Below are 26,948 nucleotides of genomic sequence, written 5' to 3'. Positions count from 1 at the left end.
GGGGCCTCACCCAGCTTGGTGATTCCAATCTCCTGCAGGTCCTCCCAGGTGATGTCAGTGATGAAGTCAATGTTCTCGTAACCGTTGTCCACCAGCACCTTATAGTACTGGGCTAGGCCGATCATGGACAGCCACACGGCCAGGTTAGCCTGTGGGGCAGGGGACACAGAAGGCAGCCACAGTTGGCTGCTCACAGCCTCCTTGCTGCTTGGATCTGCCAGGCGAGGGGCATTGGGCCAGCCCGGCACAGATAGACATAGGACAAAATGACAGGCCAGAGGTGTCAGCTTTGGAGACAGAAGCCCAAGGCCAGCTCATACGCACATGCAAACATACACACACATGGGGCAACCTTGTCCTCAGGACAGTTTGGGGGAGAGGGAAGAAAGCACTTCCTCACCTACCCAGTCAGCCATGGGGACAGCACCTGGTAGACACATCCCACACATCATGGACAGACACACAGCACCATCAACCAGATACATGTACACGCACATCCTGCATCCCAGCCATACACGGGCACTGACACCCCTCTGTGTCACGCTCACACCCTCACCATTTCCCCACTTGCATCAGGCAAGGTCACATGTCCACATCACACATGTGTGCAAATACCCATGATGGTCTTCACCCAGAACCACCCAGTGGCTTCCTGAATGGCATCCACGTGTCCACACTCCCAGCTGGATATCACTAACGCACCAACACACAACATACTTGGTCGCCCCTTAGGTTCATCAAGCTAAGTGAGGCCCAGACATTCTTGCTAGGAGGACCTCTGAGCTGCTGACTGAAGGGGGCAAAGCAGGATGAATGAGCATGAACGGGCCTGTCCCCGACCCACGGCCCTGGGGGCTTTTGGTAGCCACGGCATCTCCCCCATTGATGGATGGGAAACCACAGCTTGGCAAGAGGACCAGAGAGGCAGTATTGATGCAACAGGCCCTGGGCTCACCTTGTCCTGGCCCAGAATCTGTCCCACCACCTGGGTGTCTATTGTAACAGTGTGGCCTGTGGTCGGTGTAGGTGTCAGCCGTCAGTGTAGCCAGCACGTGCAGCTGAATGTGTGGGTGTGTGCATGCAGTCAGTCATCGAGGGGCACCTTGAATATATTTAGGGGATGTGTGCTATCTGTGTACATGGAGCATGCTCACACACATCTTCCCCACATGTCCCTGGGTCTGTGCAAGCACATCCCATCAATGTGGGCCCCTCTGTGGTGTCTGGGTGGGTATGCAATGAGCAGCACTGCAGAGGTGCCAGGTGGCCCTGTGTGGCTGCCTGAGTGTGGAGGAAGTCTTTGCAAAAGCATGTAGTGAAGATGGGAAACTCTCCCCTCACCCTGAAGGCCTTCACAGATTGTCTCCCTGCCTTAAGGAGGCTGGCCTCAGTGCCTGTGATGGACAGAGGCCATGCCATCCAGGCTGGTCACTGCTGGGGGACATCCTCTGCTCTCCTCTCACTGGAGCCCTGGAGGACAGGGAAGGCTGTAGCCAGGGAGTCAGCCTGTCTGTCTGCCCGTCCTGGGCCTGGCCACCAGGGCGCAGAGGGCCTTACGGGTTTGTGCTCAGGCAGCCAGTCAGGAATGCTCAGGCTGCTGATCTCTGCTGTGATCTTCTTCCGGTGGCCTGGCTTGGTGACCCCGATGGCTGTGAGGTCCTAAGTAGAGGAGAGGCCCTTTAGCTGGAGGCTGGGGGCCTATTTCTGGATCATGGCTGGTGGCCAGCCTTCAGGGAGCTTACCTCAGGGGTCATACGGCTGATGGTAGGCAGGTCATAGCCAGCGCTGAGGAAGTTGGGGGCATACAGCTGTAGCTGGAACGTGGCGAGCCACTGGCTAACAGCCTCAGCGCTCTGGAAGACACAAGGCACCCGCTGCAGGCCCGCCCAACCACCCACCCACCCTCCGGGCTCACACCCAGCCACTGAGATGCCTCCTTCTCTGTGCAAGCTCAGTCTGCTGTCCGCTGGTCCTTCTGTGGCTAGGTCAGCCTGGCACCAGTGCTCCCTCCTCACTCTGTGGTCTTGGATGCCGCCGTCTTGAGCATCGCCCAGCATTGCAGCCTCCTTCCGTGATCTCCACCAAGAGGGTCCAGCTGTCCTGACTTCCCCCTCCCCTCAATCCTGCACCAGGGATACCCTGCAGTGTGGCCCCATGGGAGGGGCTCTGGGAATGGGGCCTCAGTGCTGCTGCTCACTCCCTGGAAAGTGGGCTCTATCCAGAAGTATATAGGACTCAGCCAGCAGCTCACGCCTTCACCAGCACACGGGTCATGCACACAGGACCCATCTCACTCATGCACACGCCTTGTCTCATTTCACACCCATGCCCTTTCGCATGCACACACACAGGCACACGTGCCCGCCTCACAGTCATACCACCCACACATATGCATACCCCTGTTCACCTCACACCCACGTCACATTTCTTAGACACATTAACTCACATACACTGCCCACACAATAGACAACACCTACACACAAACTGACAGAGAGACAGAAGGACCAGGCTGGCCTGTCAAGGGCCCCCAGTTGTACTGTGACCAGGCCAGGCAGGCTACCCAGGGTGCCCCTCCATGCATCTGCCTCAGGCCCTGTACCTTGCCCTCCGACGCCAGCTCCAGCTTCTTGGGTGGCTGTTCCGCATAGACCTGCCCAGCATGGGCCACTGGAGGCTGGGACCGGGCCGCACCTGGGGACGAGGGCAGGGTGGGGCAAGGGCCACTCAGGGGCCACCTCCCTGCCAGGCCAGCAGTGCTGCATCCTTGCTCTTACCTGTGGAGCCCTCTGGAGGCTTGATGGGACTATCCCCAGGGCTGGACTCGGAGACAGACTTCTGGGAAAGCACTGTTGCCAAGAGCTGCAACCCAGACAGGCCGGCTGGCCAGTGCTGCTCTGGACCCAGGCCACCCCAGCCCTGACACCACCACACCTACCTTGACCCCTTCAGAGCCTGCATGCAGGGTGTGGGCCCCACTGCTCCGGCCACCAGCCACACTGCTCAAGCTGCCACTGCGGTCCCCACCTGCCAGCACAAAGGAACATCACCTGGTGCTCGCCCTGCCTAGCTTGGAGGCTGCATTGCAGAAGTGCTGCCACTCTGGCCCTCCGGAAGCCCCCTACCTACCTGCAAAAGGCTTCCTCAGCACCCAGATCTCTTCAGGGGGTGCAGAGGGTCCCGATGTGCCACCTCCCTGGGGTGGGCTTGGTTCAGTGCCTGCTCGGGAACCTGTGGGCAGAGTATAGCTTCCCTAAGTCCTGGACCAGCCCAGCCTGGGGGCTTGACATCGAGAGGAGGGCATCCTCTGGCCTGGTCCCTGAGCCTGGGCAGAACAGAGGCCCAACACATGCACACTTCGGAGGTCAGCACTATAGCCTCCCTCTGCCCTGGCTATCTCTAAGGAGCTGAGAGACCCTCAGAAGACCCCTCCCCACCCCAAACATTTGAAAGCAGGAGTGTGGCAGAGAGGGGCCCAAGTCAGTGGCTGTCCTACCAGTGGCCCTGTAATCCTGGGGAGGCAGGAGTTGGTGCAGATTGCCAGAGAGAGCAAACTCCTCTATGCTATAGGAACAGGGGAGAGGAAAGAGGCACCCAGGAGCCTGGGGCCAGGCTCCCCACCCAAGGGAACTAGATTACTATGAGTATGCTGTCTGCACCTCCTAACTGGACTCCATCCTGCTCTTTCACCCTATCTGTCTATCTTTGTCTGAAACTATGGCCCTGTGGCCATGGCCTATACCCTTCTCCCTCTCCTTCACCCTGTGCCAGCCATACTGGGCCTCCTTTGGTAACTTACATATGTCACATTCTTTTTTTTTACACCTACAGCACCTGGTCTTTCTAGGTGGTCTCCCATCCAAGTACTAACCAGGCCCGACTCTGCTTAGCTTCCGAGATCGACAGGATCGGGTGTGTTCAGGATGGCATGGCCGTAGTTACATGTCACATTCTTTCCTGTTTCCATGCCTTTGCACATGTGGTTCCACTGTCTAGATTGCTCTGCCTATGGCTGGTCCCTCCCATTTCTCAAGGCCTTCTCTGACCACACTGCGTAAGCATGTCGTCTGTGTCATTGGTTGGTACATTTCCTTCCATGTTTACATCGCTGTCCCTTGCTCCCCTCCCTCCCAGGGGACAAGCTCCTTGAGAGCAGAAATGGTGTCCATCTGGGTCATCATCTATTCCTAGTGCCCAGTACCCAATGTCTGTTGAATAAATGAAAGAATGGCATAAGGACACTGATGAGGAGACCACTGGTAGGACACACGGCTGGATACCACTCTGGACCCCACTCCTAGCAATGGCTAGCGTTTGGTCCTTGCCTTGCCACCCAACATATGTGCACTCGCTTCCTTCTGGCCCGTGAGCCCAGGCCTGGATGGGACTTGCCTGCTCGCTTGACAATGGCCTCTCCCAGGGAGGACGGGAAGTAGCCCACCCGGTCGTTGCCCGTCCGGTTGTCATGGATACAGCCCTTCCATCGGCCATCTGGATGCTGCTCAAGGACCTGGCCAGATGAGGTGGGGGGAGCACACTCAGGGAGACTTCCAGGTCAAGCAAGTGGGTGGCCTTCACTTCCTGCCCACACCCTGAGACTTCCTGATTACCATGGGGAGTGTTATGGGGTGAGCATCCTAGATCCCACCCATCCCTGAATCCATGCCATCCTTACTGTGATGATATCCCCAGCTTTCACATTGAGGCTGGTCAGATCATAATTGTTGCAGTAATCCTTGGTCGCCCGGACCTGCAGAGCCGCAGACGCCTCTGTGGACAAAAGAGGTAGAATCCCCAGACCCGTGAACCAGCCTGGCCCAGGCCCCACTCCAGGCCCCCTGCGCAACTCAGGCCCACCTCGCAGCAGCTGCTTGATCTCCTTGCTGGCCTGGGATGTGGTAAACTGGTGCACGATATCCAAGGCTGTCTGGCTGTAGGTGTTCCTCACGTGGGCGTTGATCCCATTCTGCATGTGCCAAGGGGTGAGGCCTGTCAGGAGTCCCCACGCCCCTACCTGGCCCCAGCTGCCCCTGTGCCCTCAACTCACATCCAGCAGCAGCCGAACCACTTCTGTCTTCCCACAGAGTGCGGCCTCGTGGAGGGCTGTGCCGGACTTGGTCTGGCGGTTAATGTCAATGCCAGCTTGGAGGAGGAGTCTGACGGGAAGGCAGAGGGAGCAGGCAGGGCCTACAGCAAGAGCCCTCTGTCCCAGCACCCCAAAGCTGAGCCCCAATTTTCAAGGGTTTGAGGATGAGCCAGCCCTGCCCACCTCCCTGATAACATGGTACCTGACAGTGACCAAACACTTGTGGACGTGCCTGCCCTTGCTAACCCTTCACAGCGGTTATCTTGTCTCATCTCAACACAGGCACTGGTGAGATGCCCACTTTATGGATGGAGGAACTGAGGCTCAGAGAAGTTAAGCATGTCCGTAAGTGTCAGGGATATCTATGATAGAGCCCAGGCTGTGGGCCCATGGATGCCCCCTCCCCAGCCCTCTCCAGTGCATCCTTTACGTGGGCACCTGGAGGCATCCCTGGCATCCAGAGGCCTGATCATGTGCCCACAGCTCCCTGGCTGCTCCCTTCTTATCACCAAGCCAGGAGCAAGACCCTCAAGCTGGGTTCCCCTCCCCCTACCACCACATGGCCATACCTGATGATGTCAATGTGGCCGTTCTTGGCTGCCAAGTGCAAGGGACTAGTGCCATTGGGGTCAGTGGTGTCCCCTGGCCGGGGCTCCAGCAAGGCTGCGCACATGTTGCTGCTTAGGAGTAGCTGGACCACCTTGATGGAGGGGTCAAAGTAAGGGGGCACAGAAATGGGGCAGGGGGTTGCACATCTGCCGCTGACTCCAGCCTCAGAAGAGGAAGACGGAGCAGACAGAGTGTTGGTCATCTCCCAGGAGACTTACCCCAACACGGCCGAACTCACAGGCCAGGTCCAGAGGCGTCTTCCCCGAGTTGTCCACCATACATGGGTTGGACTGGTGCTGGAGCAGCATCTCAGACTGCATGGCCCGCAGAGTGCAGTCAGGCCCAGGGCGTCTGTTGAGCTCACACCACTCCAGGCACCCTGCCACCCTTGAGGTGGGCCTTACCACATCGTAGTGACCATGCTGGGCTGCCAGGTGGAGGGGAATATGGCCCTCATCCGATGGGATGTTCACTGCCGAGCCCGCCTTTAACACCAGTTTCATGGGTTCCTTCCGGCCCTGCCAGGCCGCATAGTGCAATGGCCGCATGCCTGATGGCAGGCAGGGGCTGTTGGAAGCTAGCTTCTGACCCTGAGCCCACCCTGACCTCCAGGTCATAGATCCCATGAGGTCCCACCTAGACCCAGACTAAGACTTTGGGAGGGACCTTAATCAAGGGACCATCCAGTTCTCTGGGGACCCCTGACTTCAGCTCCCTGCCCCTGGCTCTGAGGTCCCTGGCAGGCCTTGCCTTTGTTGTCTTTGATGTCCACAGCAGCCTGGGCTTCCAGCAGCAGAGTGATCAATTCTGTGTTCCCATTCAGGGCCGCGTGGTGCAGGGCAGAGAAGCTGGGGTAGGTAGCAAACACATTTGGGTAAGGACCAGGGAACCAGGCCTTCCCCAGGAGCCCCCCAGCCCTCATCCTAGACAGGCACTCTCTGGCTTAGAACTCACCCATCTGGGTCCTGGAAGTTGACATTGATCTTCTTGGTGGAGCCCAGGAGCTCTGGGAGTAGGAATGAGACACGGTGAGGGAGGCTCTGTCCAGCCCCTCCTTCAGCCTGCCTGGGTCCCAGCCCCCTCCAGGCAGCCTAAGAACAGGCAGAGGGTGCTAACTGGCTCCCTGGCAAGCTAAGAGCCAAAGCTATCTAGGTCTTTAGTCTAGAAACATTCATTCATTCATTTAACTCTGTTCCCTGCACTCAGCTACAGGTACCAGCTTTTGGACCGTAGTTTCCCACTAAACTAAGATGTTGAGAGGTTCACAGGGCCCGAGTTTCCAGGCTTGTCCCTGCCTGGGCACAAAAGCCAGGGCTGTGAACACACACAGGCACACACGTGCACATGTACCCCCTCCCTTGGGACTCTGGCTGAGCACCTGCTGATGGTAGGAGGGAGAGAGCCGGACCAATCTGTCTCTCAGAAGAACCCAGATGGGCTGGGGGTGGCCCGGGAAGGCTGGGACACCCGGAAATGGGAGTATCTCTGGGGGTAAGATCTACATTTCCAGGATGCAGCCTCTCCTCCCTCCTAGCCCTGGGCCTGGCCACTATAGATGAGCTCCACACAGCAAGGCAGGAAAGGGAAAAAAGTGAGTGGGCCAGTGCCTCTAAGCAAACACACAAGAATGGCTACCTCATCTACAGGAGCACACTCAAGCCCCAGGATCAGCTGCCTGAAGCCCGAGGGGCCCAAACTTCCCCTTTGGGGCTCCAGTCTCCACTTGGGGCCTCCCTGGTCCTGGCCCCCACCAGCTGCCTGCCAGAGGAGGGGAGCCCACCCATGCCCTCCCTGTGGGCTCAGGTCCAGCCGGACGTGGGCCAAGCCACTGCCTGTCTAGGCCATGGTTACATAACCCATTTGTGGGTCAGTTGCTCTGTGAGGGAGGGGCTAGCAGGACAGAAGCCCCTTTGTCCAGGCCCAGGATAGGGATGGGGGCAGGGGGCCCAAACGCAGAGAACTGAGGGAGTCGAGTCATAGAGGGGCTGCTGCAGGGCCACTCAGTGCAGAATGTGGGTCCCCCAATGACCCATAAAGCCCATGAAGTCAGATGGGCCCAAATTTGAATCTTCTCTCTGCCCCTTACTAGCCCTATGGCCTGGGCCCTGAGCTTGAAAGAGGCTACCAGGTTGGCCTCTTAGACCTAAAGATGTTCCCAGACATAAAGCACAAAGGGTCTGGCACAGAGTCAGTCAGCTCAGTAAGTGGTGATGACTAATATTACCTCTACAGAAACCCTACCCCCATCTTCCAGCAAGGGGGACTTCCTTCTAGCAGCCTAGGCTCAAGAAGGAGGCATTTCTACTCTCTGCCCCTCCCCCTCTGCTCAGACACTTTGCTGGCACTGAAGTCCATCTATATCAGCAGCAATGCCACCCTTCCCCTCTGTGGTCCAGGCCAAAAGCTTGAAGTCAGGCTCGGGTCCCCTCTTGATGATCTTAAATCTTTTCCATTGGCAAATCCTGTTGGCTCTACCTTCAAGACACACTCAAAGCACACTCAGGACCCTACCATTTCTCACTACTGCCATTGCCACCACCCAGAACCAGGCTAGTATCTGTCAAAGAATCACTGCTATCGCCTTCCCACTGGTGTCCTCACTTCCTCCTTGGCCCCTTCAGTCTATCCTCCGTATCCATTGAGGTCAGGGGAACCCTGTTGGAACATGAGACTGATCGCCTTACTCTTCTCCTAAAGACTCTCCAACAGCCCCTGCCTCACTAGACAATGGCTCTGCATGATGCAGTCCTTTGACTTTCTCAGCTCTAACACATTGGCTGTCCTGCCACAGGAACTTTGTACATGCTGTGTATATGTGTGTAGGCCACTCTTTCCCTAGCTATCCCCATGCTTCCTTCCCTCATGTCCTTCAGGTCTTTATCCAAATGTCACCTGCTTGGTGAAGCCTCCCTGGTCTCCCCATCTAAAATGATAAACCCCCCACATCCCATATCTGTTGTATTTTTTTTCTTTAGCTCCCATCACAATCATTAATCTTGTTTATTGTCTATCTATCACTAAACTGCTAGCTCCAAGAGGACAAGTTTTCATCTATTTTGCTCACTGCTCTATGCTTCATGGCTGAAACAGTGCCAGGTGCATACAAGGTGCTCAGTAAATTGGAGACTGGTCATATCCTAGTGCCACACACCTTCCAGGGTCGGCTTCAGGCATGTGACCTATGCGGTACTCAAGCCCTCTGTCCCTCATCTAGTTGGATGCTCTGCTATTGCCATCTTGAAATTCTTAAGTTTTAGACAAGGCACCCATGTTTTCACATTGTACTGAGCCTTGTGAATTATGCAGCCTGGCCTGCCATAGTCACTTATTTAGCTGAAGAGAGCATGACATGGTTGTCCCGTAGTACCCCCCACCCTGCCCAGGGCCACGTTCTCAACCACCAACCCTGAAATGTTCTGCCCAACTCTAATGTTTGTTTGTTAATGCCCGCTTTTTTTATTTCCAGAGTAGCCAGCTCTCAGCTTCTCTCACAAAACTTCCTAGGCTGGGTCCCTCTTCTTCCCACAGCCAGGGCCTCCCAGGAAGCAGGGCCAGGTGCTCTGACTGTAACCCATAGCCAGGCCCACCTGCTCATCTGGCTATACCTGCAGGAGCTGAATTTTAGAGGGGATGGAGGTCAAAGCCCAGGAAGTGACATGGTTACCAGTGGGGAGGAGGAGTCTCCAACCCAAAAGAGACAACTCCCCATATGAGGAGAGACATCTTGCTAAGGTCATCTTACCCCTCTCACAACTGCTGGTCTCCTCAAAGAGGAAAACAGCTGGAATTGGATGGAGGGAAACTTGAGGTCTTGGAGCACTCCCCCAATTCCTGTGGAAGACACTAGGCACCAAAGAAGGTACCAGAACTGAAGCATGCCTGGAGCTGCAGTAGAGCATGGCTGAAGGGGTCTGGGTAGGTGAGGGACAAGGAGGGAAGGAAGTACCAGGATGAAAGTCGCAGGAGCTTCCTTTCCCTTTCCACAAGGACACTAAGTCCTACGGATTCCACATTGGTAATAAGACATAAACTTTGCTCCCCAACAGGACTTGGGCTCTCCCATCTCTCGTCTCTCCAACCCTCTAACTGCTCTCCTGGGACCACCTCTACTTTTGAGGTCAGCTCCAAACTCCAGGCTGCAGAGGCCCCATCCCCTTTCCCACCCCACCCTCATGGCCTCCCTCCATCCCTCTGACCAGATGCTCCTCCAACCACGGAAGCCACTCATAGGCCACCCCCACAGAGTCACTTCTGTCCCCTAAAGGGATGTGGTACTGGCCTCCTCTGGTCCCATCTCAGAGTAGCTTGAGCCCTGTGGCCTCCAGTGGCAAGGCACCCTCTCAGTTCCCACTAGGAAGCAGGGCCAGCGCAGTCTCCTCCCAGCTCCCTGAAGGCAGGGAGCTCCTGGCCACATGCTGGAAAGGAACTATTAGTGGGCCAAGGTGAGAGCGCAGGAATGCTGGCCTGTAGTCTTCAGAGAATTTGGAAAGGGGAGGTTGGGCCTGAAGAAAGGGTAGAATACCACCCACTTCCCACCAGATGACCAGCCCTAAACAGGCATTTTCCCTCTAGAGCAGTCTTTTCTTTCCCTCAAGGACAACAGCTAAGGGTGCTAGTGCCTGTGCTTATAAAGAGAGACTCCCTTCGAGGTGAGATGGGGGGCTGACAGAGCCTGGAGCCACACTGTGGGGGCTGGGGCGGAGGGATGGTCCCAGCATGGGGAGATTATGAGAACAAGGATCATGGGAATACCTCTGGAGTCTGGGGGACCCTAGGGAGCACTGCTGGGCACCCCACACCCCATGGCCCAAACTCCAGCTGTACTTTGCTGAATCAAAATACATCTTACTCCAAAGCAGGCCAGTGTTGCCATGACAACTGAGCTAATTCATGGAGGGATTTCTTGTCTGACTTATTATGCCTGTCTCTGTGAGTCAGAGCCCAAACACCAGGCCAGGCAGGGGTGGATGTAGAGATCCAGGTGAGACCCAGGTAATTGTAAAAGTTCCCACAACCTTCTCTGGGAACCCAGAGTAGAAGAGAGGAGGAACCCCCAAATCTGATGCTCCCACTTCCCTGGCCCATCCACTCTGGAAGTCATCCTAGTTAGTGCTTACTGAGCACTAAGTAAGAGCCTGGGCTTCATGTGTGCTCTCTCACTGTCCTTATAACAATGCTAGGAGGCAGGGACCCCAATTATCCCTATCCTACAGACAAGGAGACTGAGGCCTGGAGAGGTGTAGTTGTCTGTGCCCAAGGCAGCACAGCCACTAGGTGGAAGCCTTGACCTTGCATAGCACCTCTCAATCCCGCCATCTGCTTAGGAGGCTCAGCTGAGGCTGCCTCTGCCTGGAAGTCTTCCCTTTCTGAGTCCTGAGGCCCTGAAGTCAGCTCCAACTGGGTGCAGAAGGCACAGCCAGCCCGTGTGTGTGTGTGTGTGTGTGTGTGTGTGTGTGTGTGTGCCTGAAAGGCACAGATGTGAGGCTCTCTAATTGCATAGAGCAGACAGGAGCCAACCAAATAGGCTGCAGCAGGAGGGTCCCCCTGGGGCTCAAGAACCGACCTCCCACCTGCCATGAAGCAGTCTCAATTCTCAGCACCACCCTTGGAGAGAGGGGAGGAGGCCTCCGTGGCTTACATATATAATCCCTGGTGGTGGGGTGGGCAGTGGGGCACCTAGACCCCATACGCGACCCTGCAGAGCCCTGCCTGCGCCCCTACAGGTGCCCTGACACACTGACTCGGCCATACGTGCGCAGCCGCACACGCGGCTGGTCCACACGCCCATCCATCCATTTCCAGCAGTGCCTCCTCCCCCCAAGGGTCTGGGTTGAGCTGGGATGAGTGCTGGGATCAGGGCTCCAAGCTTCCAACCCTTCCCTGGGGTCCCCACAGCACAAGCTCAGGATAGCCAGTAGGAACATCCTCCTTCCTCACAGCCCCCTTTCCCAGCAGGAAAGCCAGAGACCACCAGGGTCCGTTGCAGGGTCTGTACCTGCTTGGAGCTCAGCCTGCCCTGGGCTGGGCGACCTTGGGCCTCTGCTTCCCCATCAGTAAATGGCCCCCAGCCAGCCATGCCTGGGCAGCCACACCCCCAGCACGGTCCTGTTCCCCCCTTCCCTGCAAAGCATGTTATTAAACATGGGGCGGGGAAGGGTTCTCTGACAGGGACTGTCAGCCTGTGATGCCCCTCACCGCAAGGGCCCCCTCCCTCTCTCCATGGGGAAGGCATCTGCCTCGCCCTTTAAAGGCCCAGCAGGGACCTCCAGCTGTCAGCCCGCAGCCCCCAGAGGGAGGTGGATAGAGGTAGGGAGGGATGCGAACGCCTGCGACCAGGGAGATGGGTGCCGCCAGGTGCCCACTGGGGGCTCGGAGCGACTGCGGGGAGCAGGGTGCCGCCCCTCCTTCAGTGCTGGGGCGAGTGATGCAGACCAAGGGTCAGGGCGCTGCTGGCCCCGCCCCGCCCCCGGGGACCAACAGTATCCCCCTCCCCGGCCTGCGCCAGGAGGGGTGAGGGACTCGGTCGGCGCTGGCGGTGGCCTCCGGGCGCACCGCGGCTCTTTCTCCCACCGCCTCACTCCGCGCCCCTCCGACCCCCAACTCCCCCGCCGCACTCACTGGCCTTCCCGGGCCGCGGCCTCTGCAGCAGCCTCTGCGCGGTCCCCACGTCCTCCGCCTTCACCGCCTGCACCAGCTCCTGCTCCTTCCCCATGGCGCGGCCGGGGCCGCAGCGACGCGGCTGCGCTCCGTGCGCTTGGCGCGGCTCAGAGGCGGCGGCGGCGGCCCCGCGGCGCCGGCCGCATCCTCCTCCCTCCCCCGCCGCCCGCACCCCTCGCCGTCCTCCGGCTCCGGCTCGGGCTCCGGGCGCGGAGGGGGCGGGGAGCGCGTCACGGGCGGGGGGCGGCCCGGGGGCGGGGGCCGGCGGCAGGCGCGGGGTGGGGGCGCGGCACCTGGCACCGTCTCCCGGACGCCTGGGTCCCCCTCCTGCAGCTGTTGACCTCCGTCTGCCCGCGCGGGCTGCGCGCCTAGCTCCTTGGCTCCGCCCCTACATCAGGCCTCGTCCTCCTGAGACGCCCCCTCCCCACGTGCAGGCCGTGGGGGTCAGGCCGGGACTCTGCGGACACCCGGCGGTTCTGAGCGAGCTCCGGGGCCTGGGGACATCAGCTGCTGGGAGGTTGGACCCTGAGCCCCAACACCGCAGCAGCGGTGAGAGGCTGAGCCTAAGAGGCTTCCTGAGGCTGCGGGACCCAAGGGGGGAGGAACTCGGCGGCAATGGGCGGGCGGGGACCCGGGCACTGGGAGACCGGGGCACGAGCGGCGGCACGGGAGCTGGCCTGCCAGAGACTGAGACATTTCTGGCCCGTGGTTCCCGTGGGAGGTGTCGAGGAATTGTGAAGAGGAATCTCCCAATAATGAATTCGGTGTCAGGGAACCCGCACCCCCCTCACCAACTGCACCTTCTTTCCCCGCAGCCTCTGGCTCTCCACAAATAGCACAGAGCAACAGCCCCACACCAGCTTCAAGCTGAACCCCAACCCCAGTGCAGTTCCCCCAACTGAGGTGCAGCCCCCCCCCACACACCTACTACTAAGGGGGCCCCAATCCTCCCATTTCCAGCACAGATCAGTCTTGTCCAGCACCAAACTGAGCCCCCGCCCAAGCCTGCTTACACTCCAGCCTCCAGCTAGACTCTGGCAGCCCCAGACAGGACAGTCCACTGACATTCGGCCCCCACCCCACTCCCACACACAGAAGTCTGACCTTTCTGATCTCCTGGGCCTCAGGCCCTCAACTTGTCCTGGCTCATGTTCAGTTTCTTCATTTGCAGGAAGGGTAAGAGCATCACCACAACTGGGCAAAGCTGTTAGAAGCATCTGGTGAGTTTGCCCACATGATGGCCTAATGACCCTCTTCTTAAAGCCCAAGACATCAAGCACCCCCAGAAGGAAAGTGACCGAAATTGGGGCATTGGGATTCCTTGATGTGGGCAGCTGACCATTTCTCTCCCCATGGGGTCTCCTATGAAGTTTAGGGAGCAAGCCTAGATCTGGGCTGTCAGAGGGATCCCTAAACGCAAGGGCCCTTTCCCCATCCTTTATGGTGACTAATTCTTGGACATCTGCTGGAACAGGAGCCATGCTAGTGACTTCATAGATGAGCCCATTTTACAGTTGACGAAACTGAGGCTCAGAGAAGCCAAGTGACTCGTCCGAGTTCCCAGAGTCTCAAGATCATGAGTCTGAACTTTGAACCCACATTGGGCTCTGCACTTGTCCCAATTTTGCCTCTTACTGGTTTTTCTGTCATGTTATCTTTCTGAATCTGTTTTTCCTCTGTAAAATGTGGTGAGACTGATACTCCCCTTAGGTTATTTAAGGATTCATTGTGATGCTATCGATAAAGCACTTTGCAGTAGAACTTAGTAAGTGCTCAACAAATGGCTGCCTTGGATACTGTGATATTCTTGGGTCTCTCTACCTGGGTTGTCTGAGGAACAACTGTATTTTATTCATCTTAGTATTTGCAGAGCCTAGCAGTGTGCCTAGCACACAGAAAACACTACAAAAAATAAAAATATAAAGATAGCTATCATCCTTATGATTATTTCTGTTTTGGCTGGTTAAGGTAAACTATTCTGGCCTGAGCCTAACATTTTGCAGGGCCCACACACTGAATGTCTAAATATTTAACATTATAAATCATGCTATTAACCTGTTAAAATATGTTTTACCCTCCTACCTTGACAAATACACCTTCATCATGACCTGAAAGGTCAAATTCCAATTTAGAATTCTCGAATTCCTCTGGGTAATCAACTGGCCCTTGTCTGCAGCTGCCATACCTCTGTTCTCTGCCCAGCTCCAGCTTCATCTGTACCCCACAAACGGGCACCCCTTAGTCACTCTTGTCCCCTAGGGATGGGCATCTTGCTGTGTGGTCCACTTTCAGGAGGACAGACTTGGGAAGAAAGCTGTACGTTCTCCTAGATTCACCCTGCTTGGTGAGGCTAAACACCCTAGGAAGGGTCAAGAAGTCCTAGATCTGCTACTGGCCAGCCCAGTGACCTTGGACAAGCTGCCTCATCTATAAAATGGGCCAGCAGTTCTGCCTGCAGCCCAAGGCTGATGGGAGGGTCCACATGAAAATAGAGATGTGCATCTGCCTGGGGTCACCCCAGGCTGCGGATGGGGGCAGCATGGCAAGCGGGCTGATTGAGCTAGGGGATGAGGATGCAGAGGTGTGGGACTTCCCTCCAGGAAGTCAGGCTTCTGAGGATGAGCACAATCTCTGAAAGGAGGGGCCGCTGAACCAGCAGAATTGCTAAGGCTCAGCCTGGAGTAGAGCTGCCAGCCACTTCACTGCAGCCTGGGCTGGCCCCCTTCCCAGCTGCACTGGCAGCCTCCAGTAGCAGGCCAGCCCCTGCCCCTGTCCACCAGCTGTGCTCCTCTTCAGGTGCTTCCTGGTGCTCCTCCCCCACCCCCACCCCCCTAGAGCCCTGGTGCCCATCTCCTTATGTATAAAATAAGGATGACGAATGTACCCTCCTCATGGGCTGCTGGGAGCATGCAGCATATGTTAGCTGCTATGGTTTCTATCATTCTCATTGATGCCACATCTGTAATCAAACATCAACTGATGTTTGAGACATAAGAGGGAATGCACATCTATGCATCCCATCCCCCCGTTCCTACTCAGCAGAGATGCTGGAATTGCACAGGCTGGGTGAGGCGCCTGGCCCAGTCTGTCATTTACCCTTAGGCATGGGACATGTGCGGGCCCCAGGCTCCACCCATAACCCCCACAGGAAAGGCAAACAGCTTAGGACCTGTCCCTGGACCCAAGGTGAAAATCCCACAGACACCTGGCCAAGTCTTCCAAACTTCCCACAGCTCTACCCCTCTCTCTTGCTCTCAGCTTCCTTTGCCAGTTTGTTCTGGACATCCTTCAGGTGCTGGAGTTCACAGGGCTCTTCTTCCAGCCTTCTGAGCCCATGTATTCATCTGCCACTTCCAGAGCTGCCTCTGAGCCTGGTGGAGCTGCCTCAGAGGAATAGGGCTTATGAGATGCAGGGGCTGCCTGGAGAACAATCACCCCAGCCAGAAGGGATGAGACCGGGGAAGAGCTGAGCCCAGCAGGATAGGTTCTGTCATGTGCCAGCCATATGCCTGGACGCATCTCTCTACATCTTTGAGCCTGTTTTCTCATCTCCAAAAAGGGGTTGGTTTCTCCTTGGCAGATTCATTGTGAAGATCTGATGTATAACGTAGGTAAAACATTCCTCATAGTTCGTGACGGGTCCTCGAAAATTTAAATATAGAGTTCCCATGTGAACCAGCAATTTCACTCCTAGGTATATGTATAGAAAAATGGAAACATTTACTCGAAAAGATACTTGTACAAGAATTTTCATAGCAGTATCATTTGTAATAGCCAAAAAGTTGAAACTACTCAGAGTCCATCAACTAATGAATAGATAAACAAAATGTGGTCTATCCATATAATGGAAAATTATTTGTCCATAAAAAGGAATGAAGTACTGATACTTGCTATACCCTAGACAAACCTTGAGAACTTGAAAGAAGCCAGACATAAAAGGCGATATAGTGTTTAATTCTATTTAAATGAAATATTCATACAGCCTAATATCCTTGATGAACATGGATGCAAAAATTCTCAACAAAATATTAACAAATCAGGTTCAACAATACTTTAGAAGGATTATATACCACGACCAAATAGGATTCATCCCAGGGTTATAAGGATGCTTCAACATCTATAATTCAGTGTGATACATCACATTAACAAAATAAAAGGTAAAATGATATAATCATCTCAATTGATGCCAAAAAGCATATGACAAAATTCAACTTCCCTTTATGATCAAAACTCACAATAAAGTATGTATATAAGAAATATATCTCAATATAATAAAGGCTATATAAGATAAACCTACAGCTAATATCATATTCAGTGGTGAAAAGCTGAAAGCTTTTCCTGTAAGATCAGGAACTAGGCAAGTATGCTCATGATCAGTACTTCTATTCAACATAGTATTGGCAGTCCTAGCCACAGCAATTAGACAAGGAAAAGAAATAAAGGCATCCAAAATGGAAAGGAAGAAGTAAAACTTTCATTATTTGTAAATGACACAATGCTATATATAGAAAACCCTAAAGACTTCACCAAAAAATTATTAGAACTAATAAATGAATTCAGGTTATAGAATCAGTATATAGAAATCTGTTGCATTTCTATAACCAATAGTAAATGATCAGAAAAAGAAATTAAGAAAACAATCCCATTTTCAACTGCCTCAAAAAGCATAAAACATCTAGGAATAAATTTAACCAAAGAAGTGAAACACTTCCACTCTGAAAACTATGACATTGAAGAAAGAAATTGAAGATACAAATAAATGGAAAGATATACCTGGCTCATGAATTGGAAGGATTAATATTGTTAAAATGTCTTAAAGCAATATATAGATTCAATGCAATCCCTATTATATTACCAATGGCATTCTCAGAGTTAGAAAAACTAATTCTAAAATTTATATGGAACCACAAAAAAATGCAGAATAGCCAGAGAAATCTTGAGAAAGAACAAAGTGGGAGGTGTCATGCTCCCTGATATCAAACTATATTACAATAATTTAACATAGTGATACAGGCATAAAAACAGATAAATAGATCGATGAAATAGAACAGAGCGCCCAGAATAAATCCTCACTTATAAGGTCAATTAATCTATGACAAAGAAGGCAAAGATATACAGTGGAGTAAGAACAGTCTCCTTAGCAAGTAGTGCTGAGAAAACTGGACTGATACGTGCAAACAAATGAAACCAGATCACTTTATCACACCGATTACAAAATAAACTCAAAATGGATTAAAGACTTAAATGTAAGACCTAAAACCATAAAACTCATAGAAGAAAATGTAGGCAGTAAACTCTTTGACATCACTTTTAGTAAATATCTTTTTGGATATATCTCCTCGAACAAGACGAAAAAAATTAAAAAAATAAACAAGACTACATGAAACTAAAAAGTTTTTACATAACGAAGGAAATCATCAACAAAATGAAAAGACAACCTACTAAATGGGAGAAGATGTTTGCAAATAACACATCTGATAAAAGGTTAATATCCAAAATATATAAGGAACTCATAACAATACCAAAAAAAAAAAAAATACAATTAAAAAATGGGCAGAGGACCTGAAAAGACATTTCTTGAAAGAGGGCATAGAGATGACCAACGGACAGGAAAAGATGCTCAACATTACTAATCATCAGGGAAATGCAAATTAAAACCACCATGAGATATCACCTCACACCTGTTAGAGTGGCTATCATCAATAAATGAACAAATACCAAGTGCTGGTGAGGGTGGAAAAAAGGGAACCCTTATATACTGTTGGTGGACCTGTAAACTAGTGCAGCCATTATAGAAAACAGTATGGAGATTCCTCAAAAAATTTAAAATAGAGCTGCCATATGACCTGGCAATTCCACTTTTGGGTATGTATCTGAAGAAATAAAAAATACTAATTTAAAAAGATATATGCACCCCTATGTTCACTGCATCATTATTTACAATAGCCATATATGAGAGCAACCTAGATGTCCACCAACAGATGAATGGATAAAGAAGACATGATGTGTACGTGTACACATACATATACATGCACGTGCACACACAGACACACACAATGGAATATTATTTGCCCGTAAAAAGAATGAAATCTTGGCATTTGCAACAACATGAATGGACCTAGAGGGTATCATGCTAAGTGAAATAAGTCAGACAGAAAGACAAACACCATATGATTTCACTTTATATGTGGAATCTAAAAAAAAACAAAAACAAATGAATAAACAAAACAAATAGAGAACAAGCTGATGCCAAAGGGAAGAAGGTAGGGGGATGAGAATTAAAAAAAAATAAAATTAAAAAATATATATATCCAGAATAGGCAAATCTAGAGAGACAGAAAGTAGATTGGTGGTTACCAGGAGTTGAGGGGTTGAGAGGGCAGGGGGAATGAGTGACTCCATAAATGCATTTTCTTTGAGGCGAGGAAAATGTTCTGGAACTAGACAGAGGTAATGGTTGCATAACCTTGTGAATGTACTATGTACTACTGAGTTGTGAGAATTGTTAATTTCATATTATGTGAATGTAATTAAAACAAATTAAAACAAAAACACCAGCATAATGCCCCACACAGAATGTGCCCTCAAAATGCTATAAAGGTGCTGAAAACCAGGAGTTTAGCCAGTAAAGAGGTGGAGGGGAAAGCATCCTAGCTGTGAATAAGGGTTCAGAGGGGAGTGTGTAGTGGCAAATCCAAGATTGTCATCTACTCTGCCCAGGAGCATGTGGTTTATGGAGCGGACAGAGGAAGAAGGCTGCAGGGTCCACATGGGCCAGGCCCAGGAGTCTGGATGGTGATGGGGGACCCCTGAAGGCTTCTAATAAAGCTCAGACTTAGGTTTTTAAAAGTTCACTTTGCAATGTTAAGGATAGCCTGGAGGGAAGCCAGAGTGATGTGAGAAGACAGGTCAAGAGGCTGTTATGGAAGAGGGGATGGTGGATACATCCAGATTACACCTAGCTGTAACACTGGGTGGCCACTAGCACACAGAAGGGGTAGGTCCATGGTGAACAGTCTTGGCTATGGAAAGTGGAGGTGTCTCTGGGCCTTCAAGGAACAATAAGGCCGTATCTGAGCTGGAGAGGGGATAGAAAGGTCCAGGAGCAGGGAAGGTATTGGAAGTCCTGGAGAATGGACTAGAGGTCCCAGCGACAAGGGTGTGCAGAGATAGAAACTCTGGAGGGTACCAGCCTTTAGGAGAAGGCAGAGAAAGACTGAGTGCCTGGGTAAGACACTAGGTGACAGGAGCTTTTCAAGAGCGATGCTGTCAACCACTGTGCAGATGTGTCAAGATGCAGATGGAAAAGTATCAACTGGGTTTGGCAATGTGACCTTGTGACATTTTCACTGAGAGTTGAGGGTAAAAGACAAGACAGCAGCAGGTCAAGGAGTGGAAGGGGAGGGGTGTGGGACCATGAGGCAGTGAAGACAGCTCTCTGAAGGAGAGAGAGTGCTGGATTTAAGAATTTTGGGTTGTTTTATGGTGTTTAAAGGCTGACAGCAAGAAAGAAGGGGAGGTGGAGAAGGCACAGGAAGGAGGTTCCAGGGACTCAGGGATTAGGTGGATGGATGGGGGAATGTCAAGGGGCCAGAGGAAGGAAGGGTGGAGGTGGTGCAGCTGTGTTCAAACGTGGTGGGAATAAACTGTGGGAATCTGTAGCATTGATTCTATTTTTTTTGTGAGAGTGAGGCCACAAGCGTGCAGTGTGGGAGGGCTGGAATGGAAAATGAGGTAGGAAGGACCCCAGTTTTGGAGGGAGTCACTGGCTTGAGCTGGGAGACCTGAGGGTTAGGACGGGGCTAGATAGGCCATTGCCAGATCCAGCAAATAAAACTACAGTACTTCCAGTTACATGCGAATTTCACATAGGCAACTAATAACTTTTTGGTATATGTCACGCACTATTTGGGACATACTTAGACTGAAAAAAATTGTTGCTTACCTGAAATTCAAATGTAACTTGGCATTCTGTAATTTACCTGGGAATACTACCCGGCATGGGGAGTAGGGGATCCGGGGAAGGAGGGGATGGCAGGACTCCGACCTAGTAGCCGTTCCACAAGGTGGGGCGCCCGAGTTCGGGGAGAAGGCTGGGGCCTCTTTGTTCGTTCATTACGTGCCAGCAGGCAGCATTGAGGCCGCGTCTGGTTCCTCCCAGGTGGGAGGGGTCCCCAGCACCAGAACTTTGGTCTCGTCCCACCCACCCCCCTACGGCCGTGGTGTCGCCCGCCCATCGATAACTCTACGCTCGGCCTCAGCCTCTAGCGATTCACTCCGACTCCGCTCACCGTCCTGGACCACGGCAGAGCGCAGAGCCGTATGTAAGGTACGGAGACCGTGGGACGAGGGAGGGCTGGAAAGCGGCTACCAGGTAGCCGGGAAGGTGCGCCCGGGGAAAGCCGGTTCAGCGAGACGGAGCCAGAGCGGTCGACACAGCATCGGGAAGTGCGAAGGTCCAGGTACAGAGCGCCCCCTCACAACAGGTCTAGCTGCCGGCCTGCTACGCATGCGCTGTCGCAGCGCTCGGTTTTCCTCCCGGACCGTTCGCCGTCTTGCGCACGCGCGGCCCTCCCCAGCGGCAGAGCTGCGCCCCGGGCGTGACTGCCCTCTGCTGGTGGCGGGTGGGGTAACACCCAGCTGAGTCTGTGGGGCGGAGAACCGAGCACACACTTTGGAACTGGGAGCCGTCCCTGGCCAGCTGTCACGCATGTCCCTGAGCCTCTCGGACCCTGTTTCCCATCTCTAAAATGGGAATGATAATACCTATCTCTCAGCACCTACTGTACCTATAACCTGCTTAGGACAGAGAAGGTATACCGCAAATACTACTAGCCTTTCTCTTTTCCAGATGCTGTGACCTTTGACCCCTGCTGAATCTTCCAGGCAGCCACAACATGAACACGTCCCCAGGCACAGTGGGCAGTGACCCCGTCATCTTGGCCACTGCGGGCTATGATCACACAGTGCGGTTCTGGCAGGCCCACAGTGGGATCTGCACCCGTACAGTGCAACACCAGGACTCTGTATCCTTGACTGGGGAGGTCAGGAGTAGTGGAGCTGGGCAGAACACCTGGTGGGGATAACAGCCTGGGTAGAGGCCTGGGATGTAGAGGATGCAGTAGCCCGGCCAGGTGGTGGAGGCCTTGAGGTCCCCTGGCCCCAGGGATCTACTCATCATCCTCCTTAACAGATCCAGCAGGTGAACGCGCTTGAGATCACACCTGACCGCAGCATGATTGCTGCTGCAGGTACCTGTACCCTCAATCCAGCCCCTAATTTCTGGCAGTTTGCTCTAGGCATAGCCAAACCTTAGTTTGACCTGTGCTCACAGGTTACCAGCACATCCGCATGTATGATCTCAACTCTAATAACCCCAACCCCATCATCAGCTATGATGGGGTCAATAAGAACATCGCGTCTGTGGGCTTCCATGAGGATGGCCGCTGGATGTACACGGGTGGGGAGGACTGCACTGCCCGGATATGGGATCTCAGGTGAGGGTGCCAGGTAGGAGGGGCCTGCTGCCTGGATGTGTGGTGGTGAGAGCCAGTCTGGAGGCTAACTTGGGTTGGGTCCCTTCCAAGCAGAGACTGAGACATGGTTTGCTGTGCAGGTGATTTGTTGAGGGCATTGAGCACAGGGCAGGGATGAAGCCACACAAAGATGAGTCCAGCCTCAGCCTGATTCCATAGAGAGTTCTGGAAAGTAAATTGCATCAAAGAGCAAGTCTTTCCTTTATGGCCCTGAGTTAGCATTGGCTTCAGGTGGCTCCCCTGGGGAGGGTTGAGTCTCCCAGGTATTTCCTGTGGGGCTGCGCCTATCAGCAGAGGGACAAGGATAAATGATCAGGGAAAGGGCATCTGGGTGGGGCACTAACAGTATCCACTACAGGCGGTGTATGTCTATGTCTCCTACCCTGAAGGTCCCGGAACCTGCAATGTCAGCGGATCTTCCAGGTGAATGCCCCCATTAACTGTGTGTGCCTGCACCCCAACCAGGTGAGGAGTATGCACAGAGCTGGGGACTCTGGGGCTTTGGAGGACAGGGATTCTGCCCCACCTTACCACCCCTACACCCCAGGCGGAACTCATTGTGGGTGACCAGAGCGGTGCCATCCACATCTGGGACTTGAAAACTGACCACAATGAGCAACTAATCCCTGAACCTGAGGTCTCCATCACATCTGCCCACATAGACCCGGATGCCAGCTACATGGCAGCAGTAAACAGCACCGTGAGTCTTGGGGTGGGTGCAGTGGGGGAGGTCAGCTCAGCACTCAGTCCCTTGTCTCTTTTATTCCTGGTAGGTTGGCTTATTCCCTAGATGTCCCCAGGCCCTTCCCCTTACCCCAAAGTCCTGCTTCCTCCTCCTGGGCTCTAGCTCCAACCTACCCACCGAAGTCAGATGCCATCTCTCACTACCTGCTGCAGCTCATCAGCAGATTCCAGCTTCTGAATTTCTCAAGTCTCCCATCCCCCTCACCTCCTGGTCCAAGTTTCTCTTGTCTCCCTTTCTCTATAGTCTCCTTCTCTCCTCTTTTACCTCCTACCTTCTCCATCTAGTCTCCTGCCGCCAGAGCATCCTTTAGCAGTACCAGCCTGATCACATCGTTCCCCTGGGTCCCATGGCCTCAAGCTGCTGTGGTTTGGCCCCTAATCTCCTCTTCAGCCTTATTTTATCCCTTTAACATCCATTAAATCACTCGTCCCATGACATCCCCAGATTGCTCTCCTCTGAGCCTTTGCATTGCTGTTCTCTCACTCTGGGATGCCTTCCTCCCATCTCATTCTTTGTATTCTAGTTGACCAGCAGCATCCTCTAGGTAGGCTAGGAATGGCTTCCTGCTCTCAGCCCAGGTATGGCCCTGGGTTGGGACCAGGACCAGATGGGCCTGCCACATGTCCCTGGGTACTAGATCCCTGTGCACAGCCACAGTGTAGGATGGTGGCTCCTAGATCTGGGTCTAGCTACTAGTGCATCCACCCCACCTTGTGTCAGACTGGAGGCTCCCATGATTTTCTTCATATTCCTCAGGGGAACTGCTATGTCTGGAATCTGACAGGGGGCATTGGTGACGAGGTGACACAGCTCATCCCCAAGACCAAGATCCCAGCACATACCCGCTACGCTCTACAGTGCCGCTTCAGCCCGGACTCCACGTGTGTGCAGGGTCTGGGGGGCCAGGGGCTCTGAGATGGCTTCTGTGGGAACGGGACCTGCCTGGGGCTGGGGGCTTAATGGTTCTGGGCCTGCCTGATAGATGGCAAGGGGATGCAAGGTTGGAGTGGCTATGATGACACTCCCGCCACCCTCACACCTATCCCTAGGCTCCTTGCCACCTGCTCAGCTGACCAGACATGCAAGATTTGGAGAACATCCAACTTCTCCCTGATGACAGAGCTGAGCATCAAGAGCAGCAACCCAGGAGAGTCATCCCGAGGCTGGATGTGGGGCTGCGCATTCTCAGGGGACTCCCAGTACATTGTCACTGGTGAGTCCCACCCACCCTGCCTCCCCGCCCTACTAGTCCAATGGCAGCTGCCGCCGCTCCACTGCTGCCTGGGAGCTGACCTCCAGTGTGGCCTAGCCTGGGGCTGTGTCCTGGGCTGATGCCCATGCCTTTCCTCCTTGCAGCTTCTTCTGACAACCTGGCCCGGCTCTGGTGCGTGGAGACAGGAGAAATCAAGAGAGAGTACGGTGGCCACCAGAAAGCTGTGGTCTGCTTGGCCTTCAATGACAGTGTGCTGGGCTAGCCTGCGCCCACTTGGGATTGCAGGCAGTTGTCAAGTGGCACCAGCTGGGTGTGGCTATTCAGCTGCCCAGGTCACAGTGAACTCCCGTGGGCTAGCCTCTATCAGCCTAGGCTAGCTGGACCTGGCTGACCTACCCTGGCCCCATTGGCCAACTTAGATTGGCCAAGCTGGTCTGCCTGTGGGCTCTTTTAGCCCCTAGTTGCTTATCTGAGTGTGACAGGGCTCAGGAGACCAACCTGAGCCAACGTAGCTAGTGCCCACCCGAAGCCAGTGCTTCCTTTGCTCCCCACCACTGTTTTGTGTCCTGAGGCCACAGAGAAGACCATCACAGCCAAGTGGAGGGGTTTATTAGCCCCTGCCAGCAGCTGCCCTCCACGGTACTGGTGATGGGACTGGCTGGCTGGCCTGTGGGGCTGGGAGTGCTGGGGGTTCAGTCTGGGAGGTAATAAAAGCAAACTGACACGCAGACGTTGCTTGGGAAGCAGATGTCGATGCACAGGTAGATCAGCCGCAGCCTCCGTGGCCCTGGGGGTAGGGTCCTCTGTAAACCCCAAAGGGCACCTCCCCCTCTCCCAGACTGTCCTGCAGGAGCCCAGGCCTCTCCCCACAGCCGGCCCTGACTCACCCTCTGTGCGACGTGCCCAATAAATGGGGGTCTTTTCGCAAAGGTGCCGCACTGAAGCCCCCACCTGGGCAGGCTCCACTTCATGACTCCCAAGAACTTCCAGCAGCTCCTGGGTATAGTGGGTGTCCTGGCTGGGGCTGTGAGACCCTTGGGCCTGCAAAGAAGGCTCTGGTGGGCTATGGGCCAGGGACACGTGGACTGACTGGGCAGGGCTCATGTATCCCTGGACATGCCAGCACTGTGCCAGCCCTGCCTTCAGCTCTTGTCAGCAGCCTTAGCCAAGGGAAGATAGAGCTTCTGTTGCACTGAAACTAGAGCCCCCGCCTGCCCCAGGCCCCTATACACAGGACCCTTTGTCTGGCCCCTGGCCTGGGAAGGCTGGCTGTGTGTGCACAGGGGCTGCTCACCCTTGAGGTGTTCATCAGAAGCTGCAGGGTCTCATGATCTCGGGGCTCCATTAGGCGGAGGAAGCAGGCCTTATGCTCTGCGGGGCGGTAGCAGACACATCCCTGGGGAGGCAGGCAGATGAGGCAGGTCCACCTGAATATCCGTGGGCAGTGATCCTCCCACCCCCTAGCCCACTCACGTTCTGCCCGTCGAACAACACTGCCCAGCTGTGGTTGCTCTGAGCCGGGGTCACCCTGATGGTTGCCACATTCCGGGCCACGTCCACCTGGGCAGTTTGGTTGTACTGGAACACCCTGGGGCTTGGGAGGGTCAGATGGAGCATCTGCAGCAGTGGCTGAGTGGAGAGCTGGAACTCAGCTGGGCAGGCCGGGGCAGCCCACAACCCTACCCCAGCACTGCTGCAAGACTTCTGCCCCCTCTACCCCTGTCCTGCCATCAGCTCAGCTCTGAGCGCTGGCTCCACTGGAGGGCGGGATATGCTGGTCTCCTCCCCCATCCCGCTGTTCATACCCCTGCCCAGGTCTTGATGAGGGCTCACCTTGGGAGGGCTATGAGTGAAGCCAAGAAGCCCTCCAGCCACAGCCCCAGCAGCAGCCAGTGCTAGCAGCAGCAGCAGCAGCAGCAGGCCAGAGGTTGTCCAGCGCCCATGGCAGGGCCTGGTCTTCACTTGGGGGCACATTTCAGTCAGTGGAGCCTAGAGCAGAGATCGGCGAGCAGGCTGGCTTAGAAGGTAGAGGCTGAGGAGGTATGAAAGATGGGCACTGCCTTCCTGTCTCCTGCTTAGGGCATGCCCTGGGTCTTTGTCCCAGGAGAGGGCACTGGGTAGTGGGGAGGCACTCACCCCAACAGGCCCAGGCTCGGGGCGCTCTGTACAGCAGTTCCTCTGTTCCATGCTGCAGCCCTGGTGACAATGTGCTGATTGTCCGCCACCCCTTGGAGTCAGCCAGAGAAACCTCAGGAAGCCTCTGATGAGCCAACCATCATGGCCCCCTCCCCTCCTGATCCCACTGCCTCCTCCCCAGCCCAGCTACCTGAGCCAGGACAGTCTTCTCCCTCCACCTGGTGGGGGAGGGGGTGCGTGCTTGTGTGCCTGGCTCTCCAGATATCTGATCTGTGCAAACTGGAGAGCACATGGGCCTGGAAGGACGGCGAGAGCATTTTCATCGTGGAAATCAAGCCCCACTGAAGGGCATAGAAAGTAGCCCAGGCCGAATCAGGACAACTTTTATGTAGAATATGATTGGTGGCAGATTTAATTTTTCCTAGAGGTCTGTTTCTAGTCTCTCATTACCGCAAGACTCCTAGGGCTGGGCACAGTGCCTGGCACACAACAAACCATCTGTAAATGCCTATTCTGTGAAAAATTGGTATTGGATTTTGCACCACCTCCTTCTTTCCCAGCACCCCCAACACAGGAGAGGCTTCCTGGCATCCCACAGAGCTCACCCCTGAGACCAGGATGGCTTCCAGGAGGCTCCACTGCAGTAAAGGTATCCTATTTGAATCTCCCTGACACCCTGGGATGGTTAGGTTGGTCTCATGTCCACCAGTCCCTGCCTGGTGTGGCTTTCTCTAATTGAACTATGCTATGGTCCTGGCTCCCAGCTTGCATCTCCAGCTACTTGATGCGGATTGCAACAATCAGGGCTCCCTGGACACTGGCAGCTTTCACAACATGGTTGACTTTACCAGTTTCACTCAGGGCCCTTTTCTACTCTGGTTTTGCTTTGTGCCTCGTTTTTCCTGGTTTTTCAGAACCTGCCCCTCTGTAATGAGCCTGAGATGGGGTTGGGTTTCCAGCTCTGGAATT

The 26,948-nt window shown here is 54.1% G+C and overlaps 3 protein-coding genes and 1 pseudogene across 11 annotated transcripts in view; 1 reads left to right on the top strand and 3 right to left on the bottom strand.

The window, feature by feature from the left end:
• The window catches only part of CASKIN1 (CASK interacting protein 1), a 26,061-nt gene extending 5,309 nt beyond the window's left edge, over nt 1-20,752 (bottom strand). The window contains exons 1-18 of one of the 4 annotated variants that reach the window (XM_036225981.1): nt 20,641-20,752; nt 15,555-16,039; nt 6,647-6,698; nt 6,443-6,540; nt 6,097-6,242; nt 5,911-6,006; nt 5,653-5,783; nt 5,045-5,153; nt 4,855-4,963; nt 4,673-4,767; nt 4,390-4,507; nt 3,127-3,228; nt 2,936-3,024; nt 2,775-2,859; nt 2,600-2,691; nt 1,743-1,853; nt 1,558-1,659; nt 11-149 (exon numbers count right to left, since the gene is read on the bottom strand). In XM_036225981.1, coding sequence (XP_036081874.1) covers nt 11-149; nt 1,558-1,659; nt 1,743-1,853; nt 2,600-2,691; nt 2,775-2,859; nt 2,936-3,024; nt 3,127-3,228; nt 4,390-4,507; nt 4,673-4,767; nt 4,855-4,963; nt 5,045-5,153; nt 5,653-5,783; nt 5,911-6,006; nt 6,097-6,240 — 1,522 coding nt within the window. In that variant the 5' untranslated portion in view covers nt 6,241-6,242; nt 6,443-6,540; nt 6,647-6,698; nt 15,555-16,039; nt 20,641-20,752. Of the gene's footprint in view, nt 1-10; nt 150-1,557; nt 1,660-1,742; nt 1,854-2,599; nt 2,692-2,774; nt 2,860-2,935; nt 3,025-3,126; nt 3,229-4,389; nt 4,508-4,672; nt 4,768-4,854; nt 4,964-5,044; nt 5,154-5,652; nt 5,784-5,910; nt 6,007-6,096; nt 6,243-6,442; nt 6,541-6,646; nt 6,699-12,310; nt 12,445-15,554; nt 16,040-20,294; nt 20,600-20,640 lie in introns of those variants that run through there. The other 3 variants (XM_036225980.1, XM_036225978.1, XM_036225979.1) reach the window with 3 other exon arrangements.
• LOC118607147 lies at nt 3,820-3,937 on the bottom strand (annotated as a pseudogene).
• On the top strand, nt 20,624-24,571 carry MLST8 (MTOR associated protein, LST8 homolog). Of its 4 annotated transcripts, none has more exons than XM_016136543.2 (9): nt 20,624-20,678; nt 21,201-21,375; nt 21,549-21,600; nt 21,684-21,846; nt 22,275-22,350; nt 22,433-22,585; nt 23,387-23,511; nt 23,680-23,843; nt 23,987-24,571. In XM_016136543.2, the coding sequence occupies exons 2-9, from the start codon at nt 21,247-21,249 to the stop codon at nt 24,103-24,105; spliced, it is 981 nt and encodes a 326-aa protein (XP_015992029.1). In that variant the 5' UTR covers nt 20,624-20,678; nt 21,201-21,246; the 3' UTR covers nt 24,106-24,571. The 4 variants fall into 4 exon arrangements, with proteins under 4 accessions (XP_015992029.1, XP_036081881.1, XP_015992028.1 ...); XM_036225988.1 differs by having other exon boundaries at nt 20,653-20,811; nt 21,201-21,393; nt 21,543-21,600; XM_016136542.2 differs by lacking the exon at nt 20,624-20,678 and adding an exon at nt 20,696-20,811.
• On the bottom strand, nt 24,277-26,948 carry BRICD5 (BRICHOS domain containing 5). Of its 3 annotated transcripts, XM_036225992.1 has the most exons (5): nt 25,677-26,948; nt 25,317-25,472; nt 25,138-25,239; nt 24,731-24,884; nt 24,509-24,630 (listed from the first exon to the last, which is right to left on the bottom strand). In XM_036225992.1, the coding sequence occupies exons 1-5, from the start codon at nt 25,815-25,817 to the stop codon at nt 24,536-24,538; spliced, it is 648 nt and encodes a 215-aa protein (XP_036081885.1). In that variant the 5' UTR covers nt 25,818-26,948; the 3' UTR covers nt 24,509-24,535. The 3 variants fall into 3 exon arrangements, with proteins under 3 accessions (XP_036081884.1, XP_036081883.1, XP_036081885.1); XM_036225991.1 differs by lacking the exon at nt 25,317-25,472 and having other exon boundaries at nt 24,277-24,884; XM_036225990.1 differs by having other exon boundaries at nt 24,277-24,884; nt 25,317-25,785.

Source organism: Rousettus aegyptiacus, unplaced genomic scaffold (genome assembly GCF_014176215.1).
Source record: "Rousettus aegyptiacus isolate mRouAeg1 unplaced genomic scaffold, mRouAeg1.p scaffold_m13_p_8, whole genome shotgun sequence".
NCBI classification, from domain to species: Eukaryota; Metazoa; Chordata; class Mammalia; order Chiroptera; family Pteropodidae; genus Rousettus; species Rousettus aegyptiacus.
The sequence above is the reverse complement of the archived record's forward strand: the minus strand, read 5'-3'. Positions and strand labels throughout refer to the sequence as shown.